This window comes from Brugia malayi (genome assembly GCF_000002995.4).
Source record: "Brugia malayi strain FR3 genome assembly, contig: Bm_v4_ChrX_scaffold_001, whole genome shotgun sequence".
Lineage (NCBI taxonomy): Eukaryota > Metazoa > Nematoda > Chromadorea > Rhabditida > Onchocercidae > Brugia > Brugia malayi.
Window position 1 is genome coordinate 21,249,007 of NW_025062479.1, and position 24,530 is coordinate 21,273,536.

The following is a 24,530-nucleotide window of genomic DNA, read 5'->3' on the forward strand; positions in this document are numbered from 1 at the left end:
TGAGCAAACTGTTCAGGAAAAATCCGTAAGAAATATTACAAGTTGCAGCGATATTTACACTATTCTATTGTAAGCAAGATTTGAATAATTTTTCCACTTGTTCACAACTTTCTTCAGGGAAATAGATTTTAGCAATTGGACAGTTCATATGAATCCATTCAATGGCGTCGTTGATATCGAACACTCTCACAAATTTTCGAATCACAGAACATTGTGTTGAGAGCACCAAATCTTCTTCAGCTTTCTGAAATGGAGTTATGGACAAACTCTCTAGCAAAAAGTGTAATAAAGAATATATAGGATAACGATCAATAATTCATATCCAAAACATCAAAATATTGTTGATCTACTGCTTCATTCCTTAGAAATAATCAAGAATTTTTTTCTCAAAAATAGATCAAATTAGTAGATTGTTGTGTACCGAAAATATGGATAATACGAAAGGAGTAGGAACTCCATTATATATGTGTTAGCCATCTCTTATTAACTAATAGTAAAAATCCCTTAGAATGAATCAATAAATACTTGAAGGTTTTTTGTAAATAGTAAACAACGAGTAACATCCCTCATTCAATCTTACCACTTCATATGACTAAAATTATCCTCTGATGGACTACAAATTTCAATGTTTTGCTTATAACCTGAAACTTCAAGTTTCAGACTATCGTCCAGCTAATTATAGCTATGATGACATGACTACTAAAACGTGAGTACTAAATTTGTTACAGGGATTAGAGTCGCCAACGGACTGCCAAGGGTAGGTGTGATCATGCGATGTCTCATGTTGGCATTCATCATCCGCTCTTCTCGTTCAAGCTGTTCACGATGTTGCCTTTCATTTTCGATAAGTTGTTCCAATTTTTGAGCTATTTGATCCTGTCGTTCCAGTTGAGCCTTATCAGCAAAACCATGGTTAAGTTCTTGCTTCTTTCTCAGTTCCGCTTGTTCTTCACGTAGAAGACGTGCCTGAACAAATATGATTAACTTATTTGCTACCTTAGCTTTCCAGATCTTTTCCCAAAACCTAAATAGCAATGATAAAACAACCCACTTCTTCCAAACGAGCCTTTTCTTCCATTAGTCTGGTATACACCGTCCCATTAATTACTCTGTCTTCCTCCTCTTCCTTTTCTTTTTTCGATTTTACCTCTATTTCTCCCTGTTCATCACGTTTTCCATTTTCCATTCTCACAAGCGCCTCATGCATCTGTTCCTCCAACATCTTCCTTCGCATTTCCGAAGGATTGTTTGTTATTCTACAATTCTCACCATCAAAACAATTTTATATTTTTGAAAATTAATCCTAAAACTTCTCATTGTTTTTTTTTTTTCATATCAGAATCTTTAAAAGTTGAAATTTCATAAAATTCTCCGATCCTGATGTATTTTACTCATCCGAAATGTGAATTTGTGGCTTCTGACAGAATGCATTTATGATTCCTTCCAGAAAATAAAATTGACATGACAAATCGTCTCGATAACTTATGCAAAAATAGTTTTGTTTTTTAAATCTCTTTCATTTTATTTCCTTTTTTACTAGTTAGTGAGTGAAATGAAGCTTACAATTTTCGATTCCTGATTAAATTTTCTGTTTGCCTTAAAGCGGATTTTCGCCAACTGTTTTCGACAATCTTCTTACTTTCCACATTGGTGTGACTGCTGAGTTCGCGGAATTTTAAACCTATCGTAGATTCAGTGCCATTCAAATTCATTTCGTTTTCCAATTTTCCATGATTTTTGGTACTATTATCAACGTCCAAACTAGCAGAAAGCAGCTTTTCCATTTCTTTTTCATTGTCCATAGGTTGATCAATATGTTCATGTCCATTTTTTCCTTTATCACTGCTAAATATGTTTGTAATATCCGCCTAAAAAAAATTTCAACATTTCATTTTCCATATCTTTGAAATGTTCTGACGATCACATCATTGTTTAAACTTCAGGCTGTTCAAATGAAAACTTTATGTATACAGAATTTTAGTTCCAACCAATAGTAATTGCATCAGAATTACCAATCATGTTCTCTTAGATGGAAAGTTTAAGTAAAATGATCAGCATTGCTAGCTTTTTCATATCTTTTAAATTTAAAGCAATTTTTTGCTGAAATTAATAAAGAAAAATGAATTTCATTTTTTATTCTAAATTTTAGCAGTCTAGTGGAATAATCTCAAAAATTATAATTTACCTTTCGATTTTTGCGATTTCCTCGCCCTTGTGCACCTGCCATTTTCGCCCTTAACTGCGCTGCCTTTCTTATATTCCTTTCAAAATCTTGCAAATGCTTACGCAATAGTTCCAATGATTTCATTGCTTCCAGCCAACCTTGTTTAATTTCGTCAACTAGCTCAGTAACAGCACTCGTTTCTTCTATGCTCGAACTTGTAGCTTCAACCACAGAAACATTAGGTGTCGACGTCGAGAAACGAGTACGAATATAAATATCACTAGAATCCGTTTTGTTTGCAATATCAAGGCGTTTATCTTCGAATTTCACCTGTTTAGAAGCAATTTCAGATGATGAAAGTATTTCTTCTGTAACATATCGGCTCTCTGTTTCATATGGAACCTCAGGCCTTTTCATTAGTACAGGCGAAGATGATGTTTCCAGCATCGAATGTGTTGTAACTGATATACCGAGACCAACATATTTGGTGCGGGCTGGAGGCAATTTCTGGATTTCTTCGTCCATCACTGTCGTTTCTCCTCTTTCTAGGAGTTTCTTATATTCCAAGCCCTCTTCTTCTTTTTCTTCTTCAAGCTTTTCTTCATCGAGTTTTTCATGCGGTACCTCAGGTTTCTTAATCAGTACAGATGGCAAAGATGATGTTTCCAGCATCGAAAGTGGTGTAACTGATATACCGAGACCAACATGTTTGGTGCGGGCTGAAGGCAATTTCTGGATTTCTTCGTCCATCACTGTCGTTTCTCCTCTTTCTAGGAGTTTCTTATATTCCAAGCCCTCTTCTTCTTTTTCTTCTTCAAGCTTTTCTTCATCGAGTTTTTCATGCGGTACCTCAGGTTTCTTAATCAGTACAGATGGCAAAGATGATGTTTCCAGCATCGAAAGTGGTGTAACTGATATACCGAGACCAACATGTTTGGTGCGGGCTGAAGGCAATTTCTGGATTTCTTCGTCCATCACTGTCGTTTCTCCTCTTTCTAGGAGTTTCTTATATTCCAAGCCCTCTTCTTCTTTTTCTTCTTCAAGCTTTTCTTCATCGAGTTTTTCATGCGGTGCCTCAGGTTTCTTAATTAGTACAGATGGCAAGGATGATGTTTCCAGCATCGAATGTGGTGTAACTGATATACCGAGACCAACATGTTTGGTGCGGGCTGAAGGCAATTTCTGGATTTCTTCGTCCATCACTGTCGTTTCTCCTCTTTCTAGGAGTTTCTTATATTCCAAGCCCTCTTCTTCTTTTTCTTCTTCAAGCTTTTCTTCATCGAGTTTTTCATGCGGTACCTCAGGTTTCTTAATCAGTACAGATGGCAAAGATGATGTTTCCAGCATCGAAAGTGGTGTAACTGATATACCGAGACCAACATGTTTGGTGCGGGCTGAAGGCAATTTCTGGATTTCTTCGTCCATCACTGTCGTTTCTCCTCTTTCTAGGAGTTTCTTATATTCCAAGCCCTCTTCTTCTTTTTCTTCTTCAAGCTTTTCTTCATCGAGTTTTTCATGCGGTACCTCAGGTTTCTTAATCAGTACAGATGGCAAAGATGATGTTTCCAGCATCGAATGTGGTGTAACTGATATACCGAGACCAACATATTTGGTGCGGGCTGGAGTGAATTTCTGTTTAGGTTTCTTAAGCAATACAGATGGCAAAGATGATGTTTCCAGCATCGAAAGTGGTGTAACTGATATACCGAGACCAACATGTTTGGTGCGGGCTGAAGGCAATTTCTGGATTTCTTCGTCCATCACTGTCGTTTCTCCTCTTTCTAGGAGTTTCTTATATTCCAAGCCCTCTTCTTCTTTTTCTTCTTCAAGCTTTTCTTCATCGAGTTTTTCATGCGGTACCTCAGGTTTCTTAATCAGTACAGATGGCAAGGATGATGTTTCCAGCATCGAATGTGGTGTAACTGATATACCGAGACCAACATGTTTGGTGCGGGCTGAAGGCAATTTCTGGATTTCTTCGTCCATCACTGTCGTTTCTCCTCTTTCTAGGAGTTTCTTATATTCCAAGCCCTCTTCTTCTTTTTCTTCTTCAAGCTTTTCTTCATCGAGTTTTTCATGCGGTACCTCAGGTTTCTTAATTAGTACAGATGGCAAGGATGATGTTTCCAGCATCGAATGTGGTGTAACTGATATACCGAGACCAACATGTTTGGTGCGGGCTGAAGGCAATTTCTGGATTTCTTCGTCCATCACTGTCGTTTCTCCTCTTTCTAGGAGTTTCTTATATTCCAAGCCCTCTTCTTCTTTTTCTTCTTCAAGCTTTTCTTCATCGAGTTTTTCATGCGGTGCCTCAGGTTTCTTAATTAGTACAGATGGCAAGGATGATGTTTCCAGCATCGAATGTGGTGTAACTGATATACCGAGACCAATATATTTGGTGCGGGCTGGAGGGAATTTCTGTTTAGGTTTCTTAAGCAATACAGATGGCAAGGATGATGTTTCCAGCATCGAATGTGGTGTAAATGATATACCGAGACCAACATGTTTGGTGCGGGCTGAAGGCAATTTCTGGATTTCTTCGTCCATCACTGTCGTTTCTCCTCTTTCTAGGAGTTTCTTATATTCCAAGCCCTCTTCTTCTTTTTCTTCTTCAAGCTTTTCTTCATCGAGTTTTTCATGCGGTACCTCAGGTTTCTTAATTAGTACAGATGGCAAGGATGATGTTTCCAGCATCGAATGTGGTGTAACTGATATACCGAGACCAACATATCTGGTGCGGGCTGGAGGGAATTTCTGTTTAGGTTTCTTAAGCAATAAAGATGGCAAGGATGATGATTCCAGCATCGAATGTGGTGTAAATGATATACCGAGACCAACATGTTTGGTGCGGGCTGAAGGCAATTTCTGGATTTCTTCGTCCATCACTGTCGTTTCTCCTCTTTCTAGGAGTTTCTTATATTCCAAGCCCTCTTCTTCTTTTTCTTCTTCAAGCTTTCCTTCGACCTCAGGTTTCGTCATCAATATAAGGGGTGAAGATGATGAGTCTGGTTTCAAAAATGGTGCCACTGATAAAGCAACACCAAGCTGAACAGCTGGGGCTGATAAAGTCTCTGCAGCTTCTTCCATATATGTCGTTTCTCCTTTTTCGCCCAATTTTTTGTATTCCTCCTCTTCTTCCTCTTCTTGAATCCTTCCTTCAACGCCTGTTTCATTTGCAGGTACAGTTGACTTCATAGACACTGACAATTCTGGTTTCGAAAACAGTCCAACCGATACACCAAGACCAAGCGGCACAGTGCCTGCTGATGGTGATACTGAAGCTTCCATATATGTCGTTTCTCCCTTTTCTCCCAGTCTTTTCATTTCTTCTTCCTCCTCTTGAATTCTTTCCTCAATTCCTGTTTCATTTGCAGATACAGTTGACTTCATCGACACTGAAGATTCAGGGATAGAGGACGATGTCATCGATAGACCAAGACCAAGCAGCCCAGTGCCTGCTGATGGTGATACTGAAGCTTCCATATATGTCGTTTCTCCTTTTTCGCCCAATTTTTTGTATTCCTCCTCTTCTTCCTCTTCTTGAATCCTTCCTTCAACGCCTGTTTCATTTGCAGATACAGTTGACTTCATCGACACTGAAGATTCAGGGATAGAGGACGATGTCATCGATAGACCAAGACCAGGCAGCCCAGTGCCTGCTGATGGTGATACTGAAGCTTCCATATATGTCGTTTCTCCTTTTTCGCCCAATTTTTTGTATTCCTCCTCTTCTTCCTCTTCTTGAATTCTTCCTTCAACGCCTGTTTCATTTGCAGATACAGTTGACTTCATCGACACTGAAGATTCAGGGATAGAGGACGATGTCATCGATAGACCAAGACCAAGCAGCCCAGTGCCTGCTGATGGTGATACTGAAGCTTCCATATATGTCGTTTCTCCTTTTTCGCCCAATTTTTTGTATTCCTCCTCTTCTTCCTCTTCTTGAATTCTTCCTTCAACGCCTGTTTCATTTGCAGATACAGTTGACTTCATCGACACTGAAGATTCAGGTATAGAGAAGGTGTCATCGATAGACCAAGACCAAGCAGCCCAGTGCCTGCTGATGGTGATACTGAAGCTTCCATATATGTCGTTTCTCCTTTTTCGCCCAATTTTTTGTATTCCTCCTCTTCTTCCTCTTCTTGAATCCTTCCTTCAACGCCTGTTTCATTTGCAGTTACAGTTGACTTCATCGACACTGAAGATTCAGGTGTTGAGAAGGGTGTCATCGATAGACCAAGACCATGCAGCCCAGTGCCTGCTGATGGTGATACTGAAGCTTCCATATATGTCGTTTCTCCTTTTTCGCCCAATTTTTTGTATTCCTCCTCTTCTTCCTCTTCTTGAATTCTTCCTTCAACGCCTGTTTCATTTGCAGATACAGTTGACTTCATCGACACTGAAGATTCAGGGATAGAGAAAGGTGTCATCGATAGACCTAGACCAAGCAGCCCAGTGCCTGCTGATGGTGATACTGAAGCTTCCATATATGTCGTTTCTCCTTTTTCGCCCAATTTTTTGTATTCCTCCTCTTCTTCCTCTTCTTGAATCCTTCCTTCAACGCCTGTTTCATTTGCAGGTACAGTTGACTTCATCGACACCGACAATTCTGGTTTCGAAAACAGTCCAACCGATACACTAAGACCAAGCGGCACAGTGCCTGCTGATGGTGATACTGAAGCTTCCATATATGTCGTTTCTCCTTTTTCGCCCAATTTTTTGTATTCCTCCTCTTCTTCCTCTTCTTGAATCCTTCCTTCAACGCCTGTTTCATTTGCAGATACAGTTGACTTCATCGATACTGAAGATTCAGGTGTTGAGAAGGGTGTCATCGATAGACCAAGACCATGCAGCCCAGTGCCAGCTGATGGTGATACTGGAGCTTCCATATATGTCGTTTCTCCCTTTTCTCCCAGTCTTTTCAATTCTTCTTCCTCCTCTTGAATTCTTTCCTCAATTCCTGTTTCATTTGCAGATACAGTTGACTTCATCGAGACTGAAGATTCAGGCATAGAGGACGATGTCATCGATAGACCAAGACCAAGCAGCCCAGTGCCTGCTGATGGTGATACTGAAGCTTCCATATATGTCGTTTCTCCTTTTTCGCCCAATTTTTTGTATTCCTCCTCTTCTTCCTCTTCTTGAATCCTTCCTTCAACGCCTGTTTCATTTGCAGATACAGTTGACTTCATCGACACTGAAGATTCAGGGATAGAGGACGATGTCATCGATAGACCAAGACCAGGCAGCCCAGTGCCAGCTGATGGTGATACTGGAGCTTCCATATATGTCGTTTCTCCTTTTTCGCCCAATTTTTTGTATTCCTCCTCTTCTTCCTCTTCTTGAATTCTTCCTTCAATGCCTGTCTCATTTGCAGATACAGTTGACTTCATCGACGCTGAAGATTCAGGGATAGAGGACGATGTCATCGATAGACCAAGACCAGGCAGCCCAGTGCCAGCTGATGGTGATACTGGAGCTTCCATATATGTCGTTTCTCCTTTTTCGCCCAATTTTTTGTATTCCTCCTCTTCTTCCTCTTCTTGAATCCTTCCTTCAACGCCTGTTTCATTTGCAGATACAGTTGACTTCATCGATACTGAAGATTCAGGTGTTGAGAAGGGTGTCATCGATAGACCAAGACCATGCAGCCCAGTGCCAGCTGATGGTGATACTGGAGCTTCCATATATGTCGTTTCTCCCTTTTCTCCCAGTCTTTTCAATTCTTCTTCCTCCTCTTGAATTCTTTCCTCAATTCCTGTTTCATTTGCAGATACAGTTGACTTCATCGAGACTGAAGATTCAGGGATAGAGGACGATGTCATCGATAGACCAAGACCAAGCGGCACAGTGCCAGCTGATGGTGATACTGAAGCTTCCATATATGTCGTTTCTCCTTTTTCGCCCAATTTTTTGTATTCCACCTCTTCTTCCTCTTCTTGAATTCTTCCTTCAATGCCTGTCTCATTTGCAGATACAGTTGATTTCATCGACGCTGAAGATTCAGGTATAGAGAAAGGTGTCATCGATAGACCTAGACCAAGCAGCCCAGTGCCTGCTGATGGTGATACTGAAGCTTCCATATATGTCGTTTCTCCTTTTTCGCCCAATTTTTTGTATTCCTCCTCTTCTTCCTCTTCTTGAATTCTTCCTTCAATGCCTGTCTCATTTGCAGATACAGTTGATTTCATCGACGCTGAAGATTCAGGTATAGAGAAAGGTGTCATCGATAGACCTAGACCAAGCAGCCCAGTGCCTGCTGATGGTGATACTGAAGCTTCCATATATGTCGTTTCTCCTTTTTCGCCCAATTTTTTGTATTCCTCCTCTTCTTCCTCTTCTTGAATCCTTCCTTCAACGCCTGTTTCATTTGCAGATACAGTTGACTTCATCGATACTGAAGATTCAGGTGTTGAGAAGGGTGTCATCGATAGACCAAGACCATGCAGCCCAGTGCCAGCTGATGGTGATACTGGAGCTTCCATATATGTCGTTTCTCCCTTTTCTCCCAGTCTTTTCAATTCTTCTTCCTCCTCTTGAATTCTTTCCTCAATTCCTGTTTCATTTGCAGATACAGTTGACTTCATCGAGACTGAAGATTCAGGGATAGAGGACGATGTCATCGATAGACCAAGACCAAGCAGCCCAGTGCCTGCTGATGGTGATACTGAAGCTTCCATATATGTCGTTTCTCCTTTTTCGCCCAATTTTTTGTATTCCTCCTCTTCTTCCTCTTCTTGAATCCTTCCTTCAACGCCTGTTTCATTTGCAGATACAGTTGACTTCATCGATACTGAAGATTCAGGTGTTGAGAAGGGTGTCATCGATAGACCAAGACCATGCAGCCCAGTGCCAGCTGATGGTGATACTGGAGCTTCCATATATGTCGTTTCTCCCTTTTCTCCCAGTCTTTTCAATTCTTCTTCCTCCTCTTGAATTCTTTCCTCAATTCCTGTTTCATTTGCAGATACAGTTGACTTCATCGAGACTGAAGATTCAGGGATAGAGGACGATGTCATCGATAGACCAAGACCAAGCAGCCCAGTGCCTGCTGATGGTGATACTGAAGCTTCCATATATGTCGTTTCTCCTTTTTCGCCCAATTTTTTGTATTCCTCCTCTTCTTCCTCTTCTTGAATCCTTCCTTCAACGCCTGTTTCATTTGCAGATACAGTTGACTTCATCGACACTGAAGATTCAGGGATAGAGGACGATGTCATCGATAGACCAAGACCAGGCAGCCCAGTGCCAGCTGATGGTGATACTGAAGCTTCCATATATGTCGTTTCTCCTTTTTCGCCCAATTTTTTGTATTCCTCCTCTTCTTCCTCTTCTTGAATCCTTCCTTCAACGCCTGTTTCATTTGCAGATACAGTTGACTTCATCGACACTGAAGATTCAGGGATAGAGGACGATGTCATCGATAGACCAAGACCAGGCAGCCCAGTGCCAGCTGATGGTGATACTGAAGCTTCCATATATGTCGTTTCTCCTTTTTCGCCCAATTTTTTGTATTCCACCTCTTCTTCCTCTTCTTGAATTCTTCCTTCAATGCCTGTCTCATTTGCAGATACAGTTGACTTCATCGACGCTGAAGATTCAGGTATAGAGAAAGGTGTCATCGATAGACCTAGACCAAGCAGCCCAGTGCCTGCTGATGGTGATACTGAAGCTTCCATATATGTCGTTTCTCCTTTTTCGCCCAATTTTTTGTATTCCTCCTCTTCTTCCTCTTCTTGAATCCTTCCTTCAATGCCTGTCTCATTTGCAGATACAGTTGACTTCATCGACACTGAAGATTCAGGGATAGAGGACGATGTCATCGATAGACCAAGACCAGGCAGCCCAGTGCCAGCTGATGGTGATACTGGAAGCTTCCATATATGTCGTTTCTCCTTTTTCGCCCAATTTTTTGTATTCCTCCTCTTCTTCCTCTTCTTGAATCCTTCCTTCAACGCCTGTTTCATTTGCAGATACAGTTGACTTCATCGATACTGAAGATTCAGGTGTAGAGAAGGGTGTCATCGATAGACCAAGACCAAGCAGCCCAGTGCCTGCTGATGGTGATACTGAAGCTTCCATATATGTCGTTTCTCCCTTTTCTCCCAGTCTTTTCATTTCTTCTTCCTCCTCTTGAATTCTTTCCTCAATTCCTGTTTCATTTGCAGATACAGTTGACTTCATCGACACTGAAGATTCAGGGATAGAGGACGATGTCATCGATAGACCAAGACCAGGCAGCCCAGTGCCAGCTGATGGTGATACTGAAGCTTCCATATATGTCGTTTCTCCTTTTTCGCCCAATTTTTTGTATTCCTCCTCTTCTTCCTCTTCTTGAATCCTTCCTTCAACGCCTGTTTCATTTGCAGATACAGTTGACTTCATCGACACTGAAGATTCAGGGATAGAGGACGATGTCATCGATAGACCAAGACCAAGCAGCCCAGTGCCAGCTGATGGTGATACTGAAGCTTCCATATATGTCGTTTCTCCTTTTTCGCCCAATTTTTTGTATTCCTCCTCTTCTTCCTCTTCTTGAATTCTTCCTTCAATGCCTGTTTCATTTGCAGATACAGTTGACTTCATCGACACTGAAGATTCAGGTGTTGAGAAGGGTGTCATCGATAGACCAAGACCAAGCAGCCCAGTGCCTGCTGATGGTGATACTGAAGCTTCCATATATGTCGTTTCTCCTTTTTCGCCCAATTTTTTGTATTCCTCCTCTTCTTCCTCTTCTTGAATCCTTCCTTCAACGCCTGTTTCATTTGCAGATACAGTTGACTTCATCGACACTGAAGATTCAGGTGTAGAGAAGGGTGTCATCGATAGACCAAGACCAAGCAGCCCAGTGCCAGCTGATGGTGATACTGAAGCTTCCATATATGTCGTTTCTCCTTTTTCGCCCAATTTTTTGTATTCCTCCTCTTCTTCCTCTTCTTGAATTCTTCCTTCAATGCCTGTTTCATTTGCAGATACAGTTGACTTCATCGACACTGAAGATTCAGGGATAGAGGACGATGTCATCGATAGACCAAGACCAAGCAGCCCAGTGCCAGCTGATGGTGATACTGAAGCTTCCATATATGTCGTTTCTCCTTTTTCGCCCAATTTTTTGTATTCCTCCTCTTCTTCCTCTTCTTGAATCCTTCCTTCAATGCCTGTTTCATTTGCAGATACAGTTGACTTCATCGACACTGAAGATTCAGGTGATAGAGGACGATGTCATCGATAGACCAAGACCAAGCAGCCCAGTGCCTGCTGATGGTGATACTGAAGCTTCCATATATGTCGTTTCTCCTTTTTCGCCCAATTTTTTGTATTCCTCCTCTTCTTCCTCTTCTTGAATCCTTCCTTCAACGCCTGTTTCATTTGCAGATACAGTTGACTTCATCGATACTGAAGATTCAGGTGTAGAGAAGGGTGTCATCGATAGACCAAGACCAAGCAGCCCAGTGCCTGCTGATGGTGATACTGAAGCTTCCATATATGTCGTTTCTCCCTTTTCTCCCAGTCTTTTCATTTCTTCTTCCTCCTCTTGAATTCTTTCCTCAATTCCTGTTTCATTTGCAGATACAGTTGACTTCATCGACACTGAAGATTCAGGGATAGAGGACGATGTCATCGATAGACCAAGACCAGGCAGCCCAGTGCCAGCTGATGGTGATACTGAAGCTTCCATATATGTCGTTTCTCCTTTTTCGCCCAATTTTTTGTATTCCTCCTCTTCTTCCTCTTCTTGAATTCTTCCTTCAATGCCTGTTTCATTTGCAGATACAGTTGACTTCATCGACACTGAAGATTCAGGTATAGAGGACGATGTCATCGATAGACCAAGACCAAGCAGCCCAGTGCCTGCTGATGGTGATACTGAAGCTTCCATATATGTCGTTTCTCCTTTTTCGCCCAATTTTTTGTATTCCTCCTCTTCTTCCTCTTCTTGAATCCTTCCTTCAACGCCTGTTTCATTTGCAGATACAGTTGACTTCATCGATACTGAAGATTCAGGTGTAGAGAAGGGTGTCATCGATAGACCAAGACCAAGCAGCCCAGTGCCTGCTGATGGTGATACTGAAGCTTCCATATATGTCGTTTCTCCTTTTTCGCCCAATTTTTTGTATTCCTCCTCTTCTTCCTCTTCTTGAATTCTTCCTTCAATGCCTGTCTCATTTGCAGATACAGTTGACTTCATCGACGCTGAAGATTCAGGTATAGAGAAAGGTGTCATCGATAGACCAAGACCAAGCAGCCCAGTGCCAGCTGATGGTGATACTGAAGCTTCCATATATGTCGTTTCTCCTTTTTCGCCCAATTTTTTGTATTCCTCCTCTTCTTCCTCTTCTTGAATCCTTCCTTCAACGCCTGTTTCATTTGCAGATACAGTTGACTTCATCGACACTGAAGATTCAGGGATAGAGGACGATGTCATCGATAGACCAAGACCAAGCAGCCCAGTGCCAGCTGATGGTGATACTGAAGCTTCCATATATGTCGTTTCTCCTTTTTCGCCCAATTTTTTGTATTCCTCCTCTTCTTCCTCTTCTTGAATCCTTCCTTCAACGCCTGTTTCATTTGCAGATACAGTTGACTTCATCGATACTGAAGATTCAGGTGTAGAGAAGGGTGTCATCGATAGACCAAGACCAAGCAGCCCAGTGCCTGCTGATGGTGATACTGAAGCTTCCATATATGTCGTTTCTCCTTTTTCGCCCAATTTTTTGTATTCCTCCTCTTCTTCCTCTTCTTGAATCCTTCCTTCAACGCCTGTTTCATTTGCAGATACAGTTGACTTCATCGATACTGAAGATTCAGGTGTAGAGAAGGGTGTCATCGATAGACCAAGACCAAGCAGCCCAGTGCCAGCTGATGGTGATACTGAAGCTTCCATATATGTCGTTTCTCCTTTTTCGCCCAATTTTTTGTATTCCTCCTCTTCTTCCTCTTCTTGAATTCTTCCTTCAATGCCTGTTTCATTTGCAGATACAGTTGACTTCATCGACACTGAAGATTCAGGGATAGAGGACGATGTCATCGATAGACCAAGACCAAGCAGCCCAGTGCCTGCTGATGGTGATACTGAAGCTTCCATATATGTCGTTTCTCCTTTTTCGCCCAATTTTTTGTATTCCTCCTCTTCTTCCTCTTCTTGAATCCTTCCTTCAACGCCTGTTTCATTTGCAGATACAGTTGACTTCATCGACACTGAAGATTCAGGGATAGAGGACGATGTCATCGATAGACCAAGACCAAGCAGCCCAGTGCCAGCTGATGGTGATACTGAAGCTTCCATATATGTCGTTTCTCCTTTTTCGCCCAATTTTTTGTATTCCTCCTCTTCTTCCTCTTCTTGAATTCTTCCTTCAATGCCTGTTCATTTGCAGATACAGTTGACTTCATCGACACTGAAGATTCAGGTGATAGAGGAAGGATGTCATCGATAGACCAAGACCAAGCAGCCCAGTGCCTGCTGATGGTGATACTGAAGCTTCCATATATGTCGTTTCTCCTTTTTCGCCCAATTTTTGTATTCCTCCTCTTCTTCCTCTTCTTGAATTCCTTCCTTCAATGCCTGTTTCATTTGCAGATACAGTTGACTTCATCGACACTGAAGATTCAGGGATAGAGGACGATGTCATCGATAGACCAAGACCAAGCAGCCCAGTGCCAGCTGATGGTGATACTGAAGCTTCCATATATGTCGTTTCTCCTTTTTCGCCCAATTTTTTGTATTCCTCCTCTTCTTCCTCTTCTTGAATCCTTCCTTCAACGCCTGTTTCATTTGCAGATACAGTTGACTTCATCGACACTGAAGATTCAGGGATAGAGGACGATGTCATCGATAGACCAAGACCAAGCAGCCCAGTGCCTGCTGATGGTGATACTGAAGCTTCCATATATGTCGTTTCTCCTTTTTCGCCCAATTTTTTGTATTCCTCCTCTTCTTCCTCTTCTTGAATCCTTCCTTCAACGCCTGTTTCATTTGCAGATACAGTTGACTTCATCGACACTGAAGATTCAGGTGTAGAGAAGGGTGTCATCGATAGACCAAGACCAAGCAGCCCAGTGCCTGCTGATGGTGATACTGAAGCTTCCATATATGTCGTTTCTCCTTTTTCGCCCAATTTTTTGTATTCCTCCTCTTCTTCCTCTTCTTGAATCCTTCCTTCAACGCCTGTTTCATTTGCAGATACAGTTGACTTCATCGATACTGAAGATTCAGGTGTAGAGAAGGGTGTCATCGATAGACCAAGACCAAGCAGCCCAGTGCCTGCTGATGGTGATACTGAAGCTTCCATATATGTCGTTTCTCCTTTTTCGCCCAATTTTTTGTATTCCTCCTCTTCTTCCTCTTCTTGAATTCTTCCTTCAATGCCTGTTTCATTTGCAGATACAGTTGACTTCATCGACACTGAAGATTCAGGGATAGAGGACGATGTCATCGATAGACCAAGACCAAGCAGCCCAGTGCCAGCTGATGGTGATACTGAAGCTTCCATATATGTCGTTTCTCCTTTTTCGCCCAATTTTTTGTATTCCTCCTCTTCTTCCTCTTCTTGAATCCTTCCTTCAACGCCTGTTTCATTTGCAGATACAGTTGACTTCATCGACACTGAAGATTCAGGTGATAGAGGACGATGTCATCGATAGACCAAGACCAAGCAGCCCAGTGCCTGCTGATGGTGATACTGAAGCTTCCATATATGTCGTTTCTCCTTTTTCGCCCAATTTTTTGTATTCCTCCTCTTCTTCCTCTTCTTGAATCCTTCCTTCAATGCCTGTTTCATTTGCAGATACAGTTGACTTCATCGACACTGAAGATTCAGGTGATAGAGGACGATGTCATCGATAGACCAAGACCAAGCAGCCCAGTGCCTGCTGATGGTGATACTGAAGCTTCCATATATGTCGTTTCTCCCTTTTCTCCCAATTTTTTGTATTCCTCCTCTTCTTCCTTCTTGAATTCTTTCCTCAATTCCTGTTTCATTTGCAGATACAGTTGACTTCATCGACACTGAAGATTCAGGATAGAGGACGATGTCATCGATAGACCAAGACCAAGCAGCCCAGTGCCTGCTGATGGTGATACTGAAGCTTCCATATATGTCGTTTCTCCTTTTTCGCCCAATTTTTTGTATTCCTCCTCTTCTTCCTCTTCTTGAATTCTTCCTTCAATGCCTGTTTCATTTGCAGATACAGTTGACTTCATCGACACTGAAGATTCAGGGATAGAGGACGATGTCATCGATAGACCAAGACCAAGCAGCCCAGTGCCAGCTGATGGTGATACTGAAGCTTCCATATATGTCGTTTCTCCTTTTTCGCCCAATTTTTTGTATTCCTCCTCTTCTTCCTCTTCTTGAATTCTTCCTTCAATGCCTGTTTCATTTGCAGATACAGTTGACTTCATCGACACTGAAGATTCAGGGATAGAGGACGATGTCATCGATAGACCAAGACCAAGCAGCCCAGTGCCAGCTGATGGTGATACTGAAGCTTCCATATATGTCGTTTCTCCTTTTTCGCCCAATTTTTTGTATTCCTCCTCTTCTTCCTCTTCTTGAATCCTTCCTTCAACGCCTGTTTCATTTGCAGATACAGTTGACTTCATCGATACTGAAGATTCAGGTGTAGAGAAGGGTGTCATCGATAGACCAAGACCAAGCAGCCCAGTGCCTGCTGATGGTGATACTGAAGCTTCCATATATGTCGTTTCTCCCTTTTCTCCCAGTCTTTTCATTTCTTCTTCCTCCTCTTGAATTCTTTCCTCAATTCCTGTTTCATTTGCAGATACAGTTGACTTCATCGACACTGAAGATTCAGGGATAGAGGACGATGTCATCGATAGACCAAGACCAGGCAGCCCAGTGCCAGCTGATGGTGATACTGAAGCTTCCATATATGTCGTTTCTCCTTTTTCGCCCAATTTTTTGTATTCCTCCTCTTCTTCCTCTTCTTGAATCCTTCCTTCAATGCCTGTTTCATTTGCAGATACAGTTGACTTCATCGACACTGAAGATTCAGGTATAGAGGACGATGTCATCGATAGACCAAGACCAAGCAGCCCAGTGCCTGCTGATGGTGATACTGAAGCTTCCATATATGTCGTTTCTCCTTTTTCGCCCAATTTTTTGTATTCCTCCTCTTCTTCCTCTTCTTGAATCCTTCCTTCAACGCCTGTTTCATTTGCAGATACAGTTGACTTCATCGACACTGAAGATTCAGGTGTTGAGAAGGGTGTCATCGATAGACCAAGACCAGGCAGCCCAGTGCCAGCTGATGGTGATACTGAAGCTTCCATATATGTCGTTTCTCCTTTTTCGCCCAATTTTTTGTATTCCTCCTCTTCTTCCTCTTCTTGAATCCTTCCTTCAATGCCTGTTTCATTTGCAGATACAGTTGACTTCATCGATACTGAAGATTCAGGTGTTGAGAAGGGTGTCATCGATAGACCAAGACCAAGCAGCCCAGTACCAGCTGATGGTGATACTGGAGCTTCCATATATGTCGTTTCTCCTTTTTCGCCCAATTTTTTGTATTCCTCCTCTTCTTCCTCTTCTTGAATCCTTCCTTCAACGCCTGTTTCATTTGCAGATACAGTTGACTTCATCGACACTGAAGATTCAGGGATAGAGGACGATGTCATCGATAGACCAAGACCAAGCAGCCCAGTGCCAGCTGATGGTGATACTGAAGCTTCCATATATGTCGTTTCTCCCTTTTCTCCCAGTCTTTTCATTTCTTCTTCCTCCTCTTGAATTCTTTCCTCAATTCCTGTTTCATTTGCAGATACAGTTGACTTCATCGACACTGAAGATTCAGGGATAGAGGACGATGTCATCGATAGACCAAGACCAAGCAGCCCAGTGCCTGCTGATGGTGATACTGAAGCTTCCATATATGTCGTTTCTCCTTTTTCGCCCAATTTTTTGTATTCCTCCTCTTCTTCCTCTTCTTGAATCCTTCCTTCAACGCCTGTTTCATTTGCAGATACAGTTGACTTCATCGATACTGAAGATTCAGGTGTTGAGAAGGGTGTCATCGATAGACCAAGACCATGCAGCCCAGTGCCTGCTGATGGTGATACTGAAGCTTCCATATATGTCGTTTCTCCCTTTTCTCCCAGTCTTTTCATTTCTTCTTCCTCCTCTTGAATTCTTTCCTCAATTCCTGTTTCATTTGCAGATACAGTTGACTTCATCGACACTGAAGATTCAGGGATAGAGGACGATGTCATCGATAGACCAAGACCAAGCAGCCCAGTGCCTGCTGATGGTGATACTGAAGCTTCCATATATGTCGTTTCTCCCTTTTCTCCCAGTCTTTTCATTTCTTCTTCCTCCTCTTGAATTCTTTCCTCAATTCCTGTTTCATTTGCAGATACAGTTGACTTCATCGACACTGAAGATTCAGGGATAGAGGACGATGTCATCGATAGACCAAGACCAGGCAGCCCAGTGCCAGCTGATGGTGATACTGAAGCTTCCATATATGTCGTTTCTCCTTTTTCGCCCAATTTTTTGTATTCCTCCTCTTCTTCCTCTTCTTGAATCCTTCCTTCAATGCCTGTCTCATTTGCAGATACAGTTGACTTCATCGACACTGAAGATTCAGGTATAGAGGACGATGTCATCGATAGACCAAGACCAAGCAGCCCAGTGCCTGCTGATGGTGATACTGAAGCTTCCATATATGTCGTTTCTCCCTTTTCTCCCAGTCTTTTCATTTCTTCTTCCTCCTCTTGAATTCTTTCCTCAATTCCTGTTTCATTTGCAGATACAGTTGACTTCATCGACACTGAAGATTCAGGGATAGAGGACGATGTCATCGATAGACCAAGACCAGGCAGCCCAGTGCCAGCTGATGGTGATACTGAAGCTTCCATATATGTCGTTTCTCCTTTTTCGCCCAATTTTTTGTATTCCTCCTCTTCTTCCTCTTCTTGAATTCTTCCTTCAATGCCTGTTTCATTTGCAGATACAGTTGACTTCATCGATACTGAAGATTCAGGTGTTGAGAAGGGTGTCATCGATAGACCAAGACCAAGCAGCCCAGTGCCTGCTGATGGTGATACTGAAGCTTCCATATATGTCGTTTCTCCCTTTTCTCCCAGTCTTTTCATTTCTTCTTCCTCCTCTTGAATTCTTTCCTCAATTCCTGTTTCATTTGCAGATACAGTTGACTTCATCGACACTGAAGATTCAGGGATAGAGGACGATGTCATCGATAGACCAAGACCAAGCAGCCCAGTGCCTGCTGATGGTGATACTGAAGCTTCCATATATGTCGTTTCTCCCTTTTCTCCCAGTCTTTTCATTTCTTCTTCCTCCTCTTGAATTCTTTCCTCAATTCCTGTTTCATTTGCAGATACAGTTGACTTCATCGACACTGAAGATTCAGGGATAGAGGACGATGTCATCGATAGACCAAGACCAGGCAGCCCAGTGCCAGCTGATGGTGATACTGAAGCTTCCATATATGTCGTTTCTCCTTTTTCGCCCAATTTTTTGTATTCCTCCTCTTCTTCCTCTTCTTGAATTCTTCCTTCAATGCCTGTTTCATTTGCAGATACAGTTGACTTCATCGATACTGAAGATTCAGGTGTTGAGAAGGGTGTCATCGATAGACCAAGACCAAGCAGCCCAGTGCCTGCTGATGGTGATACTGAAGCTTCCATATATGTCGTTTCTCCCTTTTCTCCCAGTCTTTTCATTTCTTCTTCCTCCTCTTGAATTCTTTCCTCAATTCCTGTTTCATTTGCAGATACAGTTGACTTCATCGAGACTGAAGATTCAGGGATAGAGGACGATGTCATCGATAGACCAAGACCAAGCGGCACAGTGCCAGCTGATGGTGATACTGGAGCTTCCATATATGTCGTTTCTCCTTTTTCGCCCAATTTTTTGTATTCCTCCTCTTCTTCCTCTTCTTGAATTCTTCCTTCAATGCCTGTTTCATTTGCAGATACAGTTGACTTCATCGATACTGAAGATTCAGGTGTTGAGAAGGGTGTCATCGATAGACCAAGACCAAGCAGCCCAGTGCCTGCTGATGGTGATACTGAAGCTTCCATATATGTCGTTTCTCCCTTTTCTCCCAGTCTTTTCATTTCTTCTTCCTCCTCTTGAATTCTTTCCTCAATTCCTGTTTCATTTGCAGATACAGTTGACTTCATCGACACTGAAGATTCAGGGATAGAGGACGATGTCATCGATAGACCAAGACCAAGCAGCCCAGTGCCAGCTGATGGTGATACTGAAGCTTCCATATATGTCGTTTCTCCTTTTTCGCCCAATTTTTTGTATTCCTCCTCTTCTTCCTCTTCTTGAATTCTTCCTTCAATGCCTGTTTCATTTGCAGATACAGTTGACTTCATCGATACTGAAGATTCAGGTGTTGAGAAGGGTGTCATCGATAGACCAAGACCAAGCAGCCCAGTGCCTGCTGATGGTGATACTGAAGCTTCCATATATGTCGTTTCTCCCTTTTCTCCCAGTCTTTTCATTTCTTCTTCCTCCTCTTGAATTCTTTCCTCAATTCCTGTTTCATTTGCAGATACAGTTGACTTCATCGACACTGAAGATTCAGGGATAGAGGACGATGTCATCGATAGACCAAGACCAGGCAGCCCAGTGCCAGCTGATGGTGATACTGAAGCTTCCACATATGTCGTTTCTCCTTTTTCGCCCAATTTTTTGTATTCCTCCTCTTCTTCCTCTTCTTGAATCCTTCCTTCAATGCCTGTCTCATTTGCAGATACAGTTGACTTCATCGACACTGAAGATTCAGGTATAGAGGACGATGTCATCGATAGACCAAGACCAAGCAGCCCAGTGCCTGCTGATGGTGATACTGAAGCTTCCATATATGTCGTTTCTCCTTTTTCGCCCAATTTTTTGTATTCCTCCTCTTCTTCCTCTTCTTGAATCCTTCCTTCAACGCCTGTTTCATTTGCAGATACAGTTGACTTCATCGACACTGAAGATTCAGGTGTTGAGAAGGGTGTCATCGATAGACCAAGACCAAGCAGCCCGGTACCAGCTGATGGTGATACTGAAGCTTCCATATATGTCGTTTCTCCCTTTTCTCCCAGTCTTTTCATTTCTTCTTCCTCCTCTTGAATTCTTTCCTCAATTCCTGTTTCATTTGCAGATACAGTTGACTTCATCGACACTGAAGATTCAGGGATAGAGGACGATGTCATCGATAGACCAAGACCAGGCAGCCCAGTGCCAGCTGATGGTGATACTGAAGCTTCCATATATGTCGTTTCTCCTTTTTCGCCCAATTTTTTGTATTCCTCCTCTTCTTCCTCTTCTTGAATCCTTCCTTCAATGCCTGTCTCATTTGCAGATACAGTTGACTTCATCGACACTGAAGATTCAGGTATAGAGGACGATGTCATCGATAGACCAAGACCAAGCAGCCCAGTGCCTGCTGATGGTGATACTGAAGCTTCCATATATGTCGTTTCTCCTTTTTCGCCCAATTTTTTGTATTCCTCCTCTTCTTCCTCTTCTTGAATCCTTCCTTCAACGCCTGTTTCATTTGCAGATACAGTTGACTTCATCGACACTGAAGATTCAGGTATAGAGGACGATGTCATCGATAGACCAAGACCAAGCAGCCCAGTGCCTGCTGATGGTGATACTGAAGCTTCCATATATGTCGTTTCTCCTTTTTCGCCCAATTTTTTGTATTCCTCCTCTTCTTCCTCTTCTTGAATTCTTCCTTCAATGCCTGTTTCATTTGCAGATACAGTTGACTTCATCGACACTGAAGATTCAGGTATAGAGGACGATGTCATCGATAGACCAAGACCAAGCAGCCCAGTGCCTGCTGATGGTGATACTGAAGCTTCCATATATGTCGTTTCTCCCTTTTTCGCCCAATTTTTTGTATTCCTCCTCTTCTTCCTCTTCTTGAATTCTTCCTTCAACGCCTGTTTCATTTGCAGATACAGTTGACTTCATCGACACTGAAGATTCAGGGATAGAGGACGATGTCATCGATAGACCAAGACCAGGCAGCCCAGTGCCAGCTGATGGTGATACTGAAGCTTCCATATATGTCGTTTCTCCTTTTTCGCCCAATTTTTTGTATTCCTCCTCTTCTTCCTCTTCTTGAATCCTTCCTTCAACGCCTGTTTCATTTGCAGATGCAGTTGACTTCATCGACACTGAAGATTCAGGTATAGAGAAAGGTGTCATCGATAGACCAAGACCAAGCAGCCCAGTGCCTGCTGATGGTGATACTGAAGCTTCCATATATGTCGTTTCTCCTTTTTCGCCCAATTTTTTGTATTCCTCCTCTTCTTCCTCTTCTTGAATCCTTCCTTCAACGCCTGTTTCATTTGCAGATACAGTTGACTTCATCGACACTGAAGATTCCGGTTTAGAGAACGGTGTCATCGATAGACCAAGACCAAGCAGCCCGGTACCAGCTGATGGTGATACTGAAGCTTCCATATATGTCGTTTCTCCTTTTTCGCCCAATTTTTTGTATTCCTCCTCTTCTTCCTCTTCTTGAATCCTTCCTTCAACGCCTGTTTCATTTGCAGATACAGTTGACTTCATCGACGCTGAAGATTCAGGTATAGAGAAGGGTGTCATCGATAGACCAAGACCAGGCAGCCCAGTTCCGGCTGATGGTGATACTGAAGCTTCCATATATGTCGTTTCTCCTTTTTCGCCCAATTTTTTGTATTCCTCCTCTTCTTCCTCTTCTTGAATCCTTCCTTCAACGCCTGTTTCATTTGCAGATACAGTTGACTTCATCGACACTGAAGATTCAGGTGTTGAGAAGGGTGTCATCGATAGACCAAGACCAAGCAGCCCAGTGCCTGCTGATGGTGATACTGAAGCTTCCATATATGTCGTTTCTCCTTTTTCGCCCAATTTTTTGTATTCCTCCTCTTCTTCCTCTTCTTGAATCCTTCCTTCAACGCCTGTTTCATTTGCAGATACAGTTGACTTCATCGATACTGAAGATTCAGGTGTAGAGAAGGGTGTCATCGATAGACCAAGACCAAGCAGCCCAGTGCCTGCTGATGGTGATACTGAAGCTTCCATATATGTCGTTTCTCCCTTTTCTCCCAGTCTTTTCATTTCTTCTTCCTCCTCTTGAATTCTTTCCCCAATTCCTGTTTCATTTGCAGATACAGTTGACTTCATCGACACTGAAGATTCAGGTATAGAGAAGGTGTCATCGATAGACCAAGACCAAGCAGCCCAGTGCCTGCTGATGGTGATACTGAAGCTTCCATATATGTCGTTTCTCCCTTTTCTCCCAGTCTTTTCATTTCTTCTTCCTCCTCTTGAATTCTTTCCTCAATTCCTGTTTCATTTGCAGATACAGTTGACTTCATCGACACTGAAGATTCAGGGATAGAGGACGATGTCATCGATAGACCAAGACCAGGCAGCCCAGTGCCAGCTGATGGTGATACTGAAGCTTCCATATATGTCGTTTCTCCTTTTTCGCCCAATTTTTTGTATTCCTCCTCTTCTTCCTCTTCTTGAATCCTTCCTTCAATGCCTGTCTCATTTGCAGATACAGTTGACTTCATCGACACTGAAGATTCAGGTATAGAGGACGATGTCATCGATAGACCAAGACCAAGCAGCCCAGTGCCTGCTGATGGTGATACTGAAGCTTCCATATATGTCGTTTCTCCTTTTTCGCCCAATTTTTTGTATTCCTCCTCTTCTTCCTCTTCTTGAATCCTTCCTTCAATTCCTGTTTCATTTGCAGATACAGTTGACTTCATCGATACTGAAGATTCAGGTGTAGAGAAGGGTGTCATCGATAGACCAAGACCAAGCAGCCCAGTGCCTGCTGATGGTGATACTGAAGCTTCCATATATGTCGTTTCTCCTTTTTCGCCCAATTTTTGTATTCCTCCTCTTCTTCCTCTTCTTGAATCCTTCCTTCAATTCCTGTTTCATTTGCAGATACAGTTGACTTCATCGACACTGAAGATTCAGGGATAGAGGACGATGTCATCGATAGACCAAGACCAAGCAGCCCAGTGCCAGCTGATGGTGATACTGAAGCTTCCATATATGTCGTTTCTCCTTTTTCGCCCAATTTTTTGTATTCCTCCTCTTCTTCCTCTTCTTGAATCCTTCCTTCAACGCCTGTTTCATTTGCAGATACAGTTGACTTCATCGACACTGAAGATTCAGGTGTTAGAGAAGGGTGTCATCGATAGACCAAGACCAAGCAGCCCAGTGCCTGCTGATGGTGATACTGAAGCTTCCATATATGTCGTTTCTCCTTTTTCGCCCAATTTTTGTATTCTCTTCTTCCTCCTTCTTGAATTCTTTCCTCAACTCCTGTTTCATTTGCAGATACAGTTGACTTCATCGACACTGAAGATTCGGATAGAGGACGATGTCATCGATAGACCAAGACCAGGCAGCCCAGTGCCAGCTGATGGTGATACTGAAGCTTCCATATATGTCGTTTCTCCTTTTTCGCCCAATTTTTTGTATTCCTCCTCTTCTTCCTCTTCTTGAATCCTTCCTTCAACGCCTGTTTCATTTGCAGATACAGTTGACTTCATCGACACTGAAGATTCAGGGATAGAGGACGATGTCATCGATAGACCAAGACCAAGCAGCCCAGTGCCTGCTGATGGTGATACTGAAGCTTCCATATATGTCGTTTCTCCCTTTTTCGCCCAATTTTTGTCATTCTCTCTTCTTCCTCTTCTTGAATTCTTCCTTCAATTCCTGTTTCATTTGCAGATACAGTTGACTTCATCGACACTGAAGATTCAGGTATAGAGACGATGTCATCGATAGACCAAGACCAAGCAGCCCAGTGCCTAGCTGATGGTGATACTGAAGCTTCCATATATGTCGTTTCTCCCTTTTCTGCCCAGTCTTTGTATTCCTCCTCTTCTTCCTCTTCTTGAATCCTTCCTTCAATTGCCTGTTTCATTTGCAGATACAGTTGACTTCATCGACACTGAAGATTCAGGGATAGAGGACGATGTCATCGATAGACCAAGACCAGGCAGCCCAGTGCCAGCTGATGGTGATACTGAAGCTTCCATATATGTCGTTTCTCCTTTTTCGCCCAATTTTTTGTATTCCTCCTCTTCTTCCTCTTCTTGAATCCTTCCTTCAACGCCTGTTTCATTTGCAGATACAGTTGACTTCATCGACACTGAAGATTCAGGTGTTGAGAAGGGTGTCATCGATAGACCAAGACCAAGCAGCCCAGTGCCTGCTGATGGTGATACTGAAGCTTCCATATATGTCGTTTCTCCTTTTTCGCCCAATTTTTTGTATTCCTCCTCTTCTTCCTCTTCTTGAATCCTTCCTTCAACGCCTGTTTCATTTGCAGATACAGTTGACTTCAT

At 42.5% G+C, this 24,530-nt stretch overlaps 1 protein-coding gene across 1 annotated transcript; it reads right to left on the reverse strand.

Annotated features, from left to right (window-relative positions):
• Positions 1-64: 64 nt before the first annotated feature.
• On the reverse strand, positions 65-24,530 carry Bm3141 (uncharacterized protein; the record flags this gene model as incomplete). Its single annotated transcript, XM_043075631.1, has 17 exons — positions 65-244; positions 727-966; positions 1,052-1,256; positions 1,564-1,868; positions 2,186-6,162; positions 6,201-9,956; positions 10,033-11,358; positions 11,399-13,528; positions 13,605-14,771; positions 14,812-14,973; positions 15,173-21,038; positions 21,121-22,337; positions 22,376-23,088; positions 23,124-23,334; positions 23,516-23,886; positions 23,970-24,087; positions 24,173-24,530. The coding sequence occupies 17 exons, from the start codon at positions 24,528-24,530 to the stop codon at positions 65-67; spliced, it is 22,302 nt and encodes a 7,433-aa protein (XP_042931565.1).